The sequence below is a fragment of the Dendrobates tinctorius genome, unplaced genomic scaffold (genome assembly GCF_039654945.1).
Source record: "Dendrobates tinctorius isolate UK_male_01 unplaced genomic scaffold, ASM3965494v1 ptg000196l, whole genome shotgun sequence".
NCBI classification, from domain to species: domain Eukaryota; kingdom Metazoa; phylum Chordata; class Amphibia; order Anura; family Dendrobatidae; genus Dendrobates; species Dendrobates tinctorius.
Window position 1 is genome coordinate 17374199 of NW_027361863.1, and position 18570 is coordinate 17392768.

An 18570-nucleotide genomic window follows, 5' to 3' on the forward strand; every position below is an offset into this window, starting at 1 on the left:
ATAGTCTTATGGTCATGTCTAGTGGTCAGGTCACGTTGGGGTTGGAGTATTCTATATAAAGTTTTATAGAGTTGTTTACATTTTCTGAAGTTTCTCTATATGATTGTGTGGTCTATCGTGTCATACAGGCTCCTGGTCAGCGCCTCCCAGGATGGAAAACTGATTGTCTGGGACACATACACAACAAACAAGGTGAGTCTGGGATAAGTGCCACCGTCTACAATGAAACAAAAGTGGCAAGTGATGAGCTTCAAAGGAGGCTTCTGGTGGATCTGATGGACGCTTGTGGTGCAAAGTCCTCATTATAGGGCCGACCAGGAAATTCCATGATAATCTGATCAGCATTGGTGACGTTGAACATTGCATTTAGAGTTATTCCCATCTTCACAGATGGATATTGTTGGATAGACTTTGTAAATACAAGCACTTTTGCCGTTTACTGTGTATTAAAATTTTCAGCCGTTACTGAGATATTAACACTTTTCTTCTGTTTCCATCTCGTAGCCAAGGAAACCGACCACCGGTGGTGTAGCTTATAAGCAGTGCACTGATGCTGGATTAGTAGGTAACAGCGCACTCCAATTATCTTGGCCAGCTTCAAACCAGCGCGACCAGCTCAGTAAAAAAGGGCTGGTAAACACTGTACATGTCCTGCTGTCTAGCAGCGGTGGTCGGTCTCCAAGGCAACAATATGTAAACAAAAGAATGGAAATATCTCAAGAACAGATGAAAATTTTAGTAAGCAGTAAATTGCAAAAGTGCTTGTTTTTGCAAGCTCCATCCGACAATACCTATCTATTAAGACGGGAATAACCCTTTAATTCATAACTAATGGGACCTAATATGGAAAAGATTATCAAACATTCCAGATTGTTGCAGTAATATTTTTAGCGATCGTCCAAGGAGAGGAAAAAAGCTTAAGAGATTTTCCAATTTTAGGTTAATAAAGTTTAATCAGTGCATAAATGAAAACTCCTTTAACAGTCTAATATACTTTGCTGCATATTTATCACTAACTCTTATTAGTTGGCTTACTCTGTACCAGAAATTTCCGCCACAATTTTGGTCACTGTCTCACAGTATGCTACGCCCTCCCCCCCTTTCTGCTAAGACCAAGTTCCCCTCTGAAACACAAAGTTTTCACCAGTTTTGGCATAAAACTGCTTAGAAAGTTGCATATATTTTGCGCAACCTATAATTGCACAAAAAATATATGACTTTTAGTGATTTACACCAGTCCTGGCCAGGTGTGACCCCTTTTTGAAAAAGTGGGCAGAGCTTAGCGGAATGGAGGCATGGCCAAGCTCTGCTCACATTTCAAAAAGGTGACATAAAAACGCAAAAAAAAAATCACAATATTCCTGCAATTGTCCTAAAAATCCAGCCACACCTTACGCCAGAAAACTAGTGAAAACTGCTTGATGAATCGTGCCCAAAATAAATGATGAGGTGCAAATCATAAAACATTTTTTCTCCTATTTTTTAAGCCAGAATTAGATAAAGATTGATAAATCTCTTACCTTTGAGTTTCAATCCTTCACCATTTTCAGGATTTCTGCTTGCTGTCAGTGAATGAGAAAACTCTTTCTTGCACCTCCATCCATTCTGCTCCATCTGTGCTGCATCCAATTGAGCTGTGACCATCCCAAACCTCTTCTTATGATGTATTGCGCCCACCATCTTCATCCTCACGGCTTCCGTCCTCTTCTAGGTCCATGCCATCCCCCTGCGATCTTCCTGGGTGATGACCTGCTCCTATGCGCCCTCTGGGAACTTTGTTGCCTGCGGTGGTTTAGACAACATGTGCTCTATCTACAACTTGAAGACGCGCGAGGGAAACGTTCGTGTTAGCAGGGAGCTGGCGGCTCACACAGGTCAGTGTCCCCCCATTATACTCCATGTATGAGACTTGGAGAAAGCTGCAGACAATTTATTAGGGAGTGTTCTAAAACTTTTGCAACTTTTGTAACTCTGCAGCTCATTTTCTCAATATCTTACAAATTAGAAATTCTTTCCTTGCTGTCAGTGATTGGAAACATTCTTATATTGGGGTTATAGTGTTGCAAATCATCCTCACTTCTTTGTTGCTGTAATCCACAGGTTATCTTTCCTGCTGTAGATTCCTGGATGATAACCAGATTGTAACCAGCTCAGGAGACACCACCTGGTAAGTGCTGAGGGTTGGAAAAATAACACTGAGAGCCTCTGTGCCCCCCATAAGGCTATTCCGACCCCCATTATGGTTCCTAAAAAATCTTAATGGCTTTATTTTATAATCCACAGGAAGCAAGTCAGACAGACATCAGTGCAAAATCTGATGCGTTTTGGATCAAATATGGCCCGTATCTATTTGATCCAAAATGCGTCAGAAATTGCACTGGTGGCGACATTTACAACACTGTTATGATTGAGTCACCGTAGGAGGCAAAAACAGAAATGCTAGCTAAGTCCAGAAAACCAGAGAAGTTGGCAGCTATCGGATTGCAGACCCCTGAACCTATCAACACAACTAGCAGTAGCCGTGGGGGGCTCCTACGATGCCCTAGGCCCCTCGATCACAGCCGGAGGACTACATAGCCTAAAGACAGAAAGGGAAATCTAAACTGCCCCAGAGCAGACCCCAAAGCAAAAGGCAGCCCCCCACATATAATGACGGTGAAGCAAGAAGAAAGAACAAAACACAGACAGAAAGATAGACTGAGCAAAGATGGGGCCCAAGCTAGCTTAGATAGGAAAGGACAGGAAGGCTGCTGTCTGCAATCCGTGAAAAACCCTATGAAAATAAGAGCTAACAAACTGACAGTAAAAAAGGCCCTGAAGACTCTAGGCTTCAAAAAAGGCTATGTCAGTACTCAGGAATATTCTGAAAACAGAGCAACAGGCAAAAGGAGATTCAGCTCACCCCAGCAGGGAATGGCAGAATCCAGAAAAGCAAGGAAAACAAAACACTAATGCAAAAAGGCAAAGCAGAAATCTTAGCTTTAGATGAGCAGGAATCAGACTGGTTTCCTAGAAGTCCACAGAGAAATCACCCGCAGGCCAGAAGGGCGTCGGCAGCCTTATATCCAGTCATTAACTCCACTCAGCCAGTCATCATCATCAGCCCCAGGTGTTTGACAATCAGGCTCACTACCTTTCTTCACCAGAAGAGGGAGTTCCTCGGGCCTCAGTAGTGAAGGGGAAAATGAACTCACAACACAACACCCCTTTAATAGTGACAGACCCAGTGGCCCCATAAAAGAGACAGCTATAGGGCCCTCAGGACCAGTGATTGCTGCAGAACCTCATTATATTGACAACGATGTCCCCATAAACATGACATATTCAAGGCACCATAGTGTCCCCATAATAGCAATAGCTGTATTACTTCCATAACAATGAAATCCCCAGTGCCTCCATAACGAGTTACATGAAGACAGCCCTAGTGGCACCAAAACAATGAAGGCCCCAATGCCCTTATATCAGAAACAGTCACAGTAGCTCCATAGCAATAACAACTCCTGTAACTCTATTACAGAGAAAGGTACATTGACAGCTCCAGTGACCCCGTAAATCTGCCTGTAATGGCATCCCCAAAAAAACAACGAACAGTAATGGGGGTCTGAATAGTCTTAATGCGCCCCCCATCCAGCAGAGACAGATTTTGTACATTCACAGACTAAGTACAACCATAAATCTGCCTGTAATGGGGCTCCTAATAAAGAAAGAACACAATTGATCTTATCAGAAAAAATATCAGTGTAGTCTCTCATGTAGCAGTTTATCATAGAAAAAAGACCTATAATTACCGTATGTTTATTAGATATGTATTAAAGGGATGAAGTCACAATTGCCTCAAAAAAGAAATCAATGATGGGGGTTCAACTAGTCCCAGTGCCCCTACAGCATAAACAGCTGAAATGCTTTTATATTAGGGATTTTGTACTTTCATAGACCCAGTGGAACCATAAATATGCCTGTATTTGGGTCCCCAATAAAGAAAGAACACAATTGACTCAAAAAAGTGACAGGAATGGGAGTCCTATGTAAAAATATGCAAAACACAAGCCGCGAAGACACCATCACATGTTTCTCAACGCAAGCAATGACTAGCCAGGACTTTCCCCGGGAAGGAACAACCACGGGAAGGGCAGTCTCCAATGAAGGAAACCACCTATGCCAAAACATGGTATCCATCCACAGACAGCTGTTTCGGGGTATTGCCCCTCATCAGTGTGGAGTAGGAAACTGGCCAGTAGGAGCAATGCCTAGTAGAAGACTGTGAAAAATGAGGATGAATGAACTCATGGAGATCAACATCCAACACTGCGGAGACACCATCACATGTTTCTCAACGCAGTGATTCTAGAGCAATGCCCCCATCCCTTATGGGTAATATGTAAAAATATGCAAAACACATGAGTTCATTCATCCTCATTTTTCACAGTAATGGGAGTTCAACTGACCACAGTGTCCCCCACAGCAGAGACAGCTGCAGTGTTTTTATATTAGGTATTTTCCACATTCACAGCCCCAGTGCTACCATAACAATGAAAGCCTTAATGCCCTTATATCAAAAAACGGTCATAGTGCCTCCATAACATTAACAACCCCAGTGACTCTAAACATACACACATTGACAACCCTAGTGCCCTTATAAATCAGCCTGCAATGGTTTTCCCAATAATGAAAGGGAACTAGTTTCTCAAAAAAGAGAACAGCAATGGGTGTTCAACTAGTCCCAGGGCCCCAAAAGCATAGACAGCTGCAATACTTTTTTATTGGGGATTTTGTACATTCACAGACCAAGTGCCACTATAAATCTGATGTTAAATGGATCCCCATTAAGAAAGGCCACAAGTGACTCAAAATAGGGAACAGTGATGGGGGTCCAACTAATCCCAGCGCCCCATAGCAGAGACAGCTGCAAGTACTTTTATATAAGGGATTTTGTACATTTACAACCCCAGTGCTACCATAACAAAGTCATCCACATTGTATATGTTCCCCTCATTTTCACTCAGTGCTTTGTGGGATATTGAGACTGGGCAGCAGAAGACAGTGTTCGTGGGCCACACAGGAGACTGTATGAGCCTGGCTGTGTCTCCCGACTTTAACCTCTTCATTTCTGGGGCTTGTGATGCAAGCGCCAAGCTGTGGGATGTTCGACAGGGCGAATGCAGACAGACATTTATTGGGCACGAGTCAGACATCAATGCCATCTGTGTGAGTATGGGAATGGGCAGCAGAATGGGAAGTCATGTAAAAACGTGCAAGCAAAAAAAACAAGGTGTCTTACTCCTAACCCCTTTGCCTGCACAGTTCTTCCCCAGTGGCCAGGCCATATGCACGGGTTCTGATGACGCCACGTGTCGCTTGTTTGATCTGCGTGCTGACCAGGAGATCAGCGTCTACTCTCAGGACAGCATCATCTGCGGCATCACCTCGGTGGCGTTCTCCCGCAGCGGCCGTCTCCTCCTGGCTGGATACGATGACTTCAACTGCAACATATGGGACTGTCTAAAGTGTGAAAGAGTTGGTGAGTCCCATTCGTACCCCATGATATAATTTCCTGGGTTCCTAATAGTCCAGAACTACTGATGGTCCAGAATGCAAATGTACACACTAAATTGCACCAGATCAGGGGTGCCTGGTGATTGGGGTCCTGAACTTAGTATTTTGGGATGCTCAAAGGATATTTAATGCACATGGATGAACAATCCCATCAACTAACATCTCGCCAGGAGAAAAAAAATAAGCAAAAGTGTGAGTTTCTGCTGAGATAAGCTGTTCCAGGGAAATACTGATCTTTTTCATGCCATTGAGTTGAGTGAGCCCCCCATATTAACAGGACAACTTATCTGCCAGTCACAATATATTTTGGGTGACCAATATACACTCACTGGCCACTTTATTAGGTACACCATGCTAGTAAGGGGTTGGACCCCCTTTTGCCTTCAGAACTGCCTCAATTCTTCGTGGCAGAGATTCAACAAGGTGCTGGAAGCATTCCTCAGAGATTTTGGACCATATTGACATGATGGCATCACACAGTTGGCGCAGATTTGTCGGCTGCACATCCCTGATGCGAATCTCCCGTTCCACCACATCCCAAAGATGCTCTATTGGATTGAGATCTGGTGACTGAGGAGGCCATTTGAGTACAGTAAACTCATTGTCATGTTCAAGAAACCAATCTGAGATGATTCGAGCTTTATGACATGGCGCATTATCCTGCTGAAAGTAGCCATCAGATGTTGGGTACATTGTGGTCATAAAGGGATGGACATGGTCAGCAACAATACTCAGGTAGGCTGTGGCGTTGCAACGATGCTGAATTGGTACCAAGGGGCCCAAAGAGTGCCCAGAAAAAATTCCCCACACCATGACACCACCACCACCAGCCTGAACCGTTGATACAAGGCTGGATGGATCCATGCTTTCATGTTGTTTACGCCAAATTCTGACCCTACCATCCGAATGTCGCAGCAGAAATCGAGACTCATCAGACCAGGCAACGTTTTTCCAATCTTCTACTGTCCAATTTCGATGAGCTTGTGCAAATTGTAGCCTCAGTTTCCTGTTCTTAGCTGAGAGGAGTGGTACCCAGTGTGGTCTTCTGCTGCTGTAGCCCATCTGCCTCAAAGTTCGACGCACTGTGCGTTCAGAGATGCTCTTCTGCCTACCTTGGTTGTAACGGGTGGCAATTTGAGTCACTGTTGCCTTTCTATCAGCTCGAACCAGTCTGCCCATTCTCCTCTGACCTCTGGCATCAACATGGCATTTCCGGCCACAGAACTGCCGCTCACTGGATTTTTTTTCTTTTTCGGACCATTCTCTGTAAACCCTAGAGATGGTTGTGCGTGAAAATCCCAGTAGATCAGCAGTTTCTGAAATTCTCAGACCAGCCCTTCTGGCACCAACAATCATGCCACGTTCAAAGGCACTCAAATCACCTTTCTTCCCCATACTGATGCTCGGTTTGAACTGCAGGAGATTGTCTTGACCATGTCTACATGCCTAAATGCACTGAGTTGCCGCCATGTGATTGGCTGATTAGAAATTAAGTCTTAACACACAGTTGGACAGGTGTACCTAATAAAGTGGCCAGTGAGTGTAGTTTGCCCATAGCTTGCTTAAAGGGATACTCCAATTTCTGAAATATTTTCTTGATCCTTGCAGTTAATTACAATAGGATACCTGCTGATCATGCATAAGATGCGATGGCGGGTTGCCCGGGGGCTGTTATGGCAGTCAGCAGCCTGCTGAAAACACACATTGCCGCCATCTTGGGACTCCTAAAAAGTCCACTCATAAGCCACAGGTCAGGCTTTACAAGAGACTGGCACTTTGAACAACTGTAATGGTTGATAGCAGACGAATACTCGATCGATGATCGGCCATCGCCCTTCGTCTAGTGCCCAGATAATAGAGGATGAAGAGTGATGGCAACATTTTCTGTCAGCCATCTTTGATACGAGGCCTTTTGTGTATTTGACCTCCATTCCCCGCTCCATTGCGGTCAGTAAGGAAGACTAATGTCTCCTATTACGTCATAAACTGGTTTCTCTTCTTATAATTAATGTTTCATATTCATTAACGATCCTTGATGAGGTCGGAGACAGAAGCTCCATGTTGTCATTCAGCCTTCCATAACGGCTCGTTATACGCCGGTGATCGCAGTGATAACTGCCCAGTGGGAATGTGGGGAAACTTCACCCGCGATGCCGTAATCACTATCCATACTGGAGACTGGGCTATAATATGTAAACGGTGCCGGAAATAACATTATGCATACGACAGCCATTGCTCTTATCAGAGTTGTTGCTAGGCAACAACTACACACCTCATCTGACAGGAATGAGTTAATGTCTCCCTCCCAAGCAGCGATGGGAATCCACCGGATCATCGTCCTCACTGATCGTTAGGTCTCATTTCTGGGAGCCAATATGGCTGCCAATGGAAACCATGATGGCGGCCAGGGCCGGTTCGCCTCATGTCTGACGGATCCATTCACTATAGTTAGACTCTGTACGGTGTCTGTCCGCCTTTCCAGCAGAGCCGACTTTTGACACCACCGTAATGGACGCCAGATGCAATGCAAAGTCTGATTATAGGGAACGGATCCAGTGTCAGATGGATTCCACAATAGAGTCAAGAAGTCGGCCTAAATGTGGTGTGAACAGGCACTTAGTTTACCCAAGAATAGAAGTAAAAAAACTGCTGAAGCCATCTCAGAAACAACTATGGAAAAACGTTAACCAAAACACTTCAGAGCAAAAACAGAAACCCCTAGAAAATTGCCGCGCAGAAGGATCACTGCTTCAAGTGGTCTCTGCTTAAAAAAAGTCATTTTACCACCCAAAAACAGGGAAAAAAAACTATGTTCATTACATTTTCCACAGAAAATATCAGAGACATGTCCGATTGTGATCAGAAAGTCAGCTCAAAATCAGCAATGCAATCAATGGGTCCGTGAAAATAAAAAAATCAGATTGCACTCGGATGACGTCTAAGTGCAGCCCAATTTTGACGGACTGTCAAAAGGAGAAGTTTTTTCGTTTAAATCATGTTTATTGAGTTAACCATATTAAAATAAAACATTGCTTTCAACAATATCATGTCTGGTCCTTGAATGAAAAGCAAATTGCAGATTAATTCCATTGTTGCGTACTTAACACCAATATTATCTTCTAATTGGGATAACAACTATTAATACCATTCAGTAGGAGAAGTTTTTTTTTATCTCTCCACGTACAAGAAAATCGAATGACACACATGGCAACGTCTGATCACACTGATCAGAATTATTGATCCGATTTTCTTGTATTCCGAAAAAAAAAAAAAATCGGACATCTGACTGAGCTAGGCTAAGTTCACACGTACCGGAACTCTCGCGGAAATTACCGCGAGAATTCCGGAATTCCATTCTGCGGGAAAATCGCATTTTAAATTCCCGCGATTTTCCCGCGGAAAAACTAGCATTTTGCAAGCGTATTTAGCTTGCAAAATGCTAGCGTTTTCCAAGTAATCTGTAGCATCGCTTGGAGAACTGATTGACAGGCTGGTCACACTCGTCAAACATAGTGTTTGACAAGTGTGACCAACTTTTTACTACTGAGGCCGCCTATGCGGCTTCAATAGTAAAAGATAAAATGCAAAAAATAATAAAAAATGGTGTTATTCTCACCTTCCGACGTCCCGCGCAGCCGTTCCCAGTAATCCTTTGCGAAAATGCCAGCGATGACGTCCGTTCTTGCGGGATCGCGATGTCTCGCGGTAATTCACGATGATGTCGCGCGAATGACCGCGAGACTTCGCGATCCCGCAAGAACGGACGCCATCGCGGGCATTTTCGCAAAGGCTTACTGGGACTGGGAGCGTGGAGAGAGGCGGGAATGCTTCGCGGGATGTCGGAAGGTGAGAATAACAATATTTTTTATTTTAAATTCTATTTTTTACAGGGATATGGTACCCAAAGCCCGGAGGACAGTCTCCTCTCCTCCGGACCGTGGGTACCATCCGCAAATGTTCTGCTTACTTTCCGCATGGTGTGCACAGCCACATGCGGGAAGTAAGCGGAACAATACATTCCTATGGGTGCGGGATCGCCGCGATTCCGCAAAATTAATGAGCATGCTGCGGTTTTTACTGCGAAGTGATTCCGCCTCGGTAAAAACCGCAGCATTAGCACAGCATTGCGGAATCCCATAGGAATGCATGGGATGCTTATTTTTCGCGGCAAAATCACACGGTTAAAACCGCCGCGGAAACGCGAAAAAAACGCCACGTGTGAACTCAGCCTTACAGTTGCATGAGACGTGACCGCTCCGTCACCCGGCTATCCCGGATGTAGCCAAGAAGCTGCTACATAACTTCTTACCTCTATATTATACTTTTTTTTCTCTAATTTTACAGGTGTGCTCTCCGGGCACGATAACCGCGTCAGCTGCCTCGGCGTCACCTCAGATGGGATGGCGGCCGCCACAGGATCGTGGGATAGTTTCCTGAAAATCTGGAACTGAATTTTTTGCAAGATACTTCATGCAGCGGAGAGAGGGGCACCTAAACTCACCTCCCCTGCCCCTCACAGTCCATTTATCAATGCCCCAGATTATACCCTAATTAGCGTCTTATCCCACCAGTGCAGGGCTGCACCAGCATCCCCCCTCCATACCAGGCACCTTCTTGGATTTGCTGTGTGACACTTACTAGCTGCAGAAGCCCCATAAACAAGCAAAATGCAAACACTGCCTCCTGGTGGCTGCTGTTCACACTGCACCCATATGTCTGCTGCTAATTGGATGCAGACTTTAGATCACCCCCCAATACAGCAGCTGTTACTCCCCCCCCCAAAATCAATCCTTTCTGATCAAACTCCCGCACCTCCCCACTTTTGTTTTCCACTCCTGCTGCATACAACGTTGACATCTGTGTGCATATCTACTTAATTTATTATGCTGAAGCCTCTCCCCCCCCCCCCTTTTCTGTCACTTTTTTTTTTTCAAACAGGTTTGTGTTTTATAGAAAGAGGAAAATAAAATCTATTTTAGGTCATAGAAGCCGAAGATTTTTGGCATCTTCCGGACATGTTACTGATTTTATTAAATCTCAGGTTTGCAGACACTTTGGACTCAGTCTTTCTAGATGTCTCCATATATGTCAGTACGACATACAAGATGTGTGTGTGGAGAACATATTATAGCAGCTATATTCCTGTACATAGGGCCAGTAATTATAGCGGTTATATTCTTGTATATAGGAGCAGTATTATAGTAGTTATATTCTTGTAAATAGGGGCAGTATTATAATAGTTATATTCTTGTACATGGGGCAGTATTATAGTAGTTATATTCTTGTACATAGGAGCAGTATTATAGAAGTTATATTCTTGTACATAGGAGCAGTATTATAGTAGTTATATTCCTGTACATAGGGGCAGTATTATAGTAGTTATATTCTTGTACATAGAGGCAGTATTATAGTAGTTATATTCTTGTACATAGGAGCAGTATTATAGTAGTTATATTCTTGTACATGGGGCAGTATTATAGTAGTTATATTCTTGTACATAGGGGCAGTATTATCGTAGTTATATTCTTGTACATAGGAGCAGTATTATAGTAGTTATATTCCTGTACATAGGGGCAGTATTATAGTAGTTATATTCTTGTACATAGGGGCAGTATTATAGTAGTTATATTCTTGTACATAGGAGCAGTATTATAGTAGTTATATTCTTGTACATAGGAGCAGTATTATAGTAGTTATATTCTTGTAAATAGGGGCAGTATTATAGAAGTTATATTCTTGTACATAGGAGCAGTATTATAGTAGTTATATTCCTGTACATAGGGGCAGTATTATAGTAGTTATATTCTTGTACATAGAGGCAGTATTATAGTAGTTATATTCTTGTAAATAGGGGCAGTATTATAGTAGTTATATTCTTGTACATAGGGGGCAGTATTATAGTAGTTATATTCTTGTAAATAGGGGCAGTATTATAGTAGTTATATTCTTGTAAATAGGGGCAGTATTATAGTAGTTATATTCTTGTACATAGGAGCAGTATTATAGTAGTTATATTCTTGTAAATAGGGGCAGTATTATAGTAGTTATATTCTTGTACATAGGGGGCAGTATTATAGTAGTTATATTCTTGTAAATAGGGGCAGTATTATAGTAGTTATATTCTTGAACATAGGAGCAGTATTATAGCAGTTGTATTCTTGTACATAGGGGCAGTATTATAGTAGTTATATTCTTGTACATAGGAGCAGTATTATAGTAGTTATATTCTTGTACATAGGGGGCAGTATTATAGTAGTTATATTCTTGTATATAGGGGCAGTGTTATAGTAGGTATATTCTTGTATATAGGGGCAGTATTATAGTAGTTATATTCTTGCATATAGGTGGCAGTATTATAGTAGTTATATTCTTGTACATAGGGAGCAGTATTATAGTAGTTATATTCTTGTACATAGGAGCAGTATTATAGTAGATATATTCTTGTACTTAGGGGCAGTATTATAGCGGTTATATTCTGTACATAGGGGGCAGTATTATTGTAGTTATATTCTTGTACATAGGGGGCAGTATTATAGCAGTTATATTCCTTTACATAGGGGGCAGTATTATAGTAGTTATATTCTTGTACATAGGGGCAGTATTATAGCGGTTATATTCTGTACATAGGGGGCAGTATTATAGTAGTTATATTCTTGTACATAGGAGCAGTATTATAGTAGTTATATTCTGTACATAGGGGGCAGTATTATAGTAGTTATATTCTTGTACATAGGAGCAGTATTATAGTAGTTATATTCTTGTACATGGGGGCAGTATTATAGTAGGTATATTCTTGTATATAGGGGTAGTATTATAGTAGTTATATTCTTGTACATAGGGGGCAGTATTATAGTAGTTATATTCTTGTACATTGGGGCAGTATTATAGTAGATATATTCTTGTACATAGGGGGCAGTATTATAGTAGTTATATTCTTGTACTTAGGGAGCAGTATTATAGTAGTTATATTCCTGTACATAGGGGCAGTATTATAGTAGGTATATTCTTGTACATAGGAGCAGTATTATAGTAGTTATATTCTTGTACATAGCGGCAGTATTATAGTAGGTATATTCTTGTATATAGGGGCAGTATTATAGTAGTTATATTCTTGTACATAGGGGGCAGTATTATAGTAGGTATATTCTTGTACATAGGAGCAGTATTATAGTAGTTATATTCTTGTACATAGGAGCAGTATTATAGTAGGTATATTCTGTACATAGGGGGCAGTATTATAGTAGTTTTATTCTTGTACATAGGGGCAGTATTATAGTAGTTATATTCTGTACATAGGGGGCAGTATTATAGTAGTTTTATTCTTGCACATAGGAGCAGTATTATAGTAGTTATATTCTTGTACATAGGGGCAGTATTATAGTAGGTATATTCTGTACATAGGGGGCAGTATTATAGTAGTTTTATTCTTGCACATAGGAGCAGTATTATAGTAGTTATATTCTTGTACATAGGGGCAGTATTATAGTAGGTATATTCTTGTATATAGGGGCAGTATTATAGAAGTTATATTCTTGTACATAGGGGCAGTATTATAGTAGTTATATTCTGTACATAGGGGGCAGTATTACAGTAGTTTTATTCTTGTACATAGGAGCAGTATTGTAGTAGTTATATTCTTGTACATAGGAGCAGTATTATAGTAGTTATATTCTTGTACATAAGGGACCGTATTATAGTAGTTATACTCTTGTACATTGGGGGCAGTACTATAGTAGTTACAGTGGGGAAAAAAGTATTTAGTCAGCCACCAGTTGTGCAAGTTCTCCCACTTACAAAGAAGAGAGGCCTGTAATTGACATCATAGGTAGACCACAACTATGAGAGTCAAAATGAGAAAACAAATCCAGAAAATCACCTTGTCTGATTTGGTAAGATTTATTTTGCAAATTATGGTGGAAAATAAGTATTTGGTCATCAACAAAAGTTCATCTCAATATTTTGTTATATATCCTTTGTTGGCAATGACAGAGGTCAAACGTTTTCTGTAAGTCTTCACAAGGTTGGCGCACACTGTTGGTGGTATGTTGGCCCATTCCTCCATGCAGATAGCCTCTAGAGCAGTGATGTTTTGGGCCGGTGGCTGGGCAACACGGATTTTCTTATCCCTCCAAAGGTTTTCTATTGGGTTTAGATCTGAAGACTGGCTAGGCCATTCCAGGACCTTCGTATGCATACGAAGCCACTCCTTCGTTGTCCTGGCGGTGTGCTTGGGATCATTATCATGCTGAAAGACCCATCCACGTTTCATCTTCAATGCACATGGGAGCAGTATAATAGTAGTGATATTCTTGTACAGTAGATAGAATCCTAGAATGGGAGAGTTGGAAGGGACCTCCAGGGTCGTCGCGTCCAACCCCCTGCTCAATACAGGATTCACAAAACCATCTCAAACAGATGTCTGTCCAGCCTGTGTTTGAAGACTTCCATTGTAGGAGAACTCACGACCTCTCGTGGCAGCCTGTTCCACTCATTGATCACTCTGTCTAAAAGTTTTTTCTAATATCTAATCTGTGTCTCCTCCCATTCAGTTTCATCCCATTGCTTCTCGTGTTTCCATGTGCAAATGAGAATAATGATGATCCCTCTACACCAGGGTTCCCCAACTCCAATCCTCAAGGCCCACCAACAGATGTTTTCAGGATTTCCTTTGTATTGCACAGGTGAAGCAATTATCACCTGAGCAATACTAAGGAAATCCTGAAAACATGATCTGTTTTTGGGCCTTGAGGACTGGAGTTGGGGAACCCTGCTCTACACGGTGACAGCCCTTCAGATATCTGTAGACAGCCATTTAGTCTCCTCTTAGCCTTCTTTGTTGCAAGCTAAACATTCCAAGATCCTTTAAAGGGAACCTGTCACCAGGTTTGGCCGATATGAGATGCGGCTATCACCTTTCAGGGCTGATGTATCTGCCCCAACCCGACCTGTAAGAGCAGAAAAATAACTTTTATTATACTCACCTGCGGGGCGGTCCGGTCCGAGGAGCATCGCTCTTTGTGATCCGGCGCCTCCCATCTTCATGCGATGGCAGCCTCCTGGTTGCTTCATGTCGTGCTCCTGCGCAGGCATACTTCTTTGCCCTGTTGAGGGAAGCGCAAAGTCCTGCAGTGCGCATGCACTGGGCCTCTCTGAACTTTCCCGGCGCCTGCGCACTGCAGTACTTTTCTCTGTCCTCAACAGGGCATAGAAGTACGCCTGTGCAGGAGCGCGATGCAGAGCAGACTGTGTGGCTGATGCAGGGACGTGTCATCCACAAGAAGCAAGAAGGAGGGCAGCATCGCATGAAGATGGGAGACGCAGGACCAGGACCAGCGACAACCCTCGGACAGAATCGCTCCGCAGGTGAGTATGATAAACGTTATTTTTCTTCTCTTCCAGGTCGGGCTGGGGGCAGATATACTGCATTACAGAATGCTGTATATCAGCCCTGAAAGGTGATGGCCGTAACTTATATCTGCCAAAACTGATGACAGTTTCACTTTAACCGTTCCTCATTGGACATACTTTGCACTCCGCTCACCATTAGGATTGCTCGTCTCTGGACTTGCTCCAGTTTTTTTGTCTTTTTTAAAATGTTGTGCTCAGAACTGTACACAATATTCCATCACACTGTTGACTCATGTGCAGTCTGTGATCAATTAGTATACCCAAGTCTTTTTTCACACTGGCTGTTGCTTAGTATTATTCCTCCCATTCTGTTTATGTAATTTTTGTTTTTTTTTCCCAGATGTAGAATCTTGCATTTCTCCCTGTTAAATAACATTCTATTAGTCACTGCCCATTGTTCAAGCTTATCTAGATCCTTCTGAATCCTGTCTTCACTAGTGTTAGCTATCCCTCCTAGCTTTGCATCATCTGCAAATTTGATTATTTTACCTTCAGTTCCCTTATCTAGATCATTTAATAATTTCTAAAAAATGTTGAGCAACACTGGGGCCAGGACAGAGCCTCAGGGTACCCCACTTGACCCTTAACACTTTTCCATTTGGATGTGCAACCATTTACTATGACTTTTTGAGTACGATCACTGAGCTAGTTATGAATCCAACTTGGTCAATTTTTTCAATAAGGAAAGTATGAGATATTTTATCAAATTCTTTGCTAAAGTGGAGATATACTATATCTACCGCGTTTCCCTGATCAACCCAGTCAGTGATTCCATCATAGAAGGAAATTGGATGTCTGTCATGACTTGTTTGCTACAAACCCATGCTGGCTCTGATTAATTACTGTATTCTTATCCAAGTACTTACATACATGCTGTTTAACAATTTTTAAAAAAAATATTTCCTGGTATAGAAGTAAGGCTCACTGGCCGCCTGTAATTTCCTGGTTCCATCTTCTTTCCTTTTTCAAGATAGGGACATTTGCCCTTCTCTAATCTTCTGGGACATCTACTGTTCTCCAGGATTTTTCAAAGATTCTGGTTAGTGGTTCTGCAGTTTCCTCTGCTAACTCGCTCACTGTACTCTAGGATGTAATTCATCAGGACCAGGAGATTTAAATTTATATTAGCTAATTGTTCCCTCACCAACTGTTTATGGATAGTGTGGATTATTTTATTCCTTTGATGGCAGTGTGAAGAACTGTTGATGTTGCATTTGCTTTATTAGAGAACACAGATGCAAAATAGGAATTTAAAAGTTAGGCCTTCTCAGCATCATTTTTGACTACTTCACCCTTTTCATCCTGTAAAATTCCTACAGCATCTTTACTTTTCTTTTGCTTTTGACATACCCCCAAAATCCTTTTTTATTGCTTTTGATCTCCCTTGCAAGCCTTACTTCATTACTGGCTTTAGCTCTTCTAACACTTGCTCTGCATTCCCTGCAGACAGCATTATTTTCTTCTTTAGATATGCCCCCTCTTTCCATTTGATACATTTCACTTTTCCTTTTTAACAAGTGATAAGCTCTGTGTTCATTCATCCTGATCTCTTTAAATGCTTCCAATTCTTCTTTCTTTTCGGGATTGTTACTAACTGTGCAAAGATAATTTCATTTAGCAAAATCTCCCATCCTTCTTGGACATTTCTGTCCTTTAGAACATCCAGACATTGGACCTTTCCTACCCTCTTTCTGAGTCCATTAAAATCTGCCTTTCTGAAGTCCAACTTTAAAGTATGAGTCCTCGCTGGTCTTCCTCCTCTTGTAATCCAAAATTTGAGGATAGCAGGATCGCTGCCTCCTAAATTTTCAGCAACCTTTGCTTCCTCAACCATTCCCTTCCTGTTCATAAGAATTAGGTCCAAGATTGCAGATAAGATAATGTAATCCTTTAATCATCCCACCATGGGGAAATTCAGAAGATCCCCTTGTTCTCTCTTCTACCTTTTGAGAGATAAAAGTTGTCAGAAAAGATAAGAATTTTCTGTACCCATTACTCTTGCCGGAGAGAGATTCCCAACAAATATCTTGGTAGTGATCATGGGAGATTTTAACTATGTTGTACTTTTTTGACAACAGAGACATCAGATATAATAAGAATTCATCCATATCTTCAGCCTGTCCAGGTGGCCCATAGTAAACACTTACAATAGTGTCCTTTCTGTACTCTCCTTGTATCCTTACCCAAAGTTTATACAGAGCTACCATTCTCTGAAGCTTGGATCTCTGTAGAGATGCATTCTATGTTAGGAAAATCTAACACCTCCTCCCCTAGGGTTAATCCTGTTTCTAATAAGTTTTAGCCTTCAAGGTTTGTCTTCCAAGCATGTGTATCATCCCACCAAGTTTCAGTGATGCCAATGACATCTCTCTTCCTGTGTTAGTAGCTCCATTTCTCCTTGTTTGTTTGTTTCCCATGCTCTGTGCATTTGTATATACACATTTTAATTTGTAGTCAGTTTCTCTTGCTCCTCTATTTTCATTCAGAATTAGTTTTTGTTCTTTATTTCCACTTCTATTAGCAGGGTTCTTAAAATAACTCATTAGCTGCATAATTTGTCCTGGCCATATAATTCCCATCCCATATTGCTCTAATTTAAAGCTCGCCTGATGAGTGTAGCAAGGTATCCGCCACATACAGTGGGGCAAAAAAGTATTTAGTCAGTCAGCAATAGTGCAAGTTCCACCACTTAAAAAGATGAGAGGCGTCTGTAATTTACATCATAGGTAGACCTCAACTATGGGAGACAAACTGAGAAAAAAAAATCCAGAAAATCACATTGTCTGTTTTTTTTTCATTTTATTTGCATATTATGGTGGAAAATAAGTATTTGGTCAGAAACAAGCAATCAAGATTTCTGGCTCTCACAGACCTGTAACTTCTTCTTTAAGAGTCTCCTCTTTCCTCCACTCATTACCTGTAGTAATGGCACCTGTTTAAACTTGTTATCAGTATAAAAAGACACCTGTGCACACCCTCAAACAGTCTGACTCCAAACTCCACTATGGTGAAGACCAAAGAGCTGTCAAAGGACACCAGAAACAAAATTGTAGCCCTGCACCAGGCTGGGAAGACGGAATCTGCAATAGCCAACCAGCTTGGAGTGAAGAAATCAACTGTGGGAGCAATAATTAGAAAATGGAAGACATACAAGACCACTGATAATCTCCCTCGATCTGGTGCTCCACGCAAAATCCCACCCCGTGGGGTCAGAATGATCACAAGAACGGTGAGCAAAAATCCCAGAACCACGCGGGGGGACCTAGTGAATGAACTGCAGAGAGCTGGGACCAATGTAACAAGGCCTACCATAAGTAACACACTACGCCACCATGGACTCAGATCCTGCAGTGCCAGACGTGTCCCACTGCTTAAGCCTGTACATGTCCGGGCCCGTCTGAAGTTTGCTAGAGAGCATTTGCATGATCCAGAGGAGTTTTGGGAGAATGTCCTATGGTCTGATGAAACCAAACTGGAACTGTTTGGTAGAAACACAACTTGTCGTGTTTGGAGGAAAAAGAATACTGAGTTGCATCCATCAAACACCATACCTACTGTAAAGCATGGTGGTGGAAACATCATGCTTTGGGGCTGTTTCTCTGCAAAGGG

General features: G+C 42.0%; 1 protein-coding gene across 1 annotated transcript in view; it reads left to right on the forward strand.

The window, feature by feature from the left end:
- Nucleotides 1-10605, forward strand: part of GNB3 (G protein subunit beta 3) — a 32430-nt gene extending 21825 nt beyond the window's left edge. Inside the window, exons 5-10 of the mRNA XM_073552964.1 lie at nt 129-192; nt 1712-1874; nt 2101-2167; nt 5004-5205; nt 5302-5518; nt 9898-10605. Of these exons, the coding sequence (XP_073409065.1) occupies nt 129-192; nt 1712-1874; nt 2101-2167; nt 5004-5205; nt 5302-5518; nt 9898-10004 (820 nt within the window). The 3' untranslated portion in view covers nt 10005-10605. The remainder of the gene's footprint in view (nt 1-128; nt 193-1711; nt 1875-2100; nt 2168-5003; nt 5206-5301; nt 5519-9897) is intronic.
- The last annotated feature ends 7965 nt before the right edge of the window (nt 10606-18570 follow it).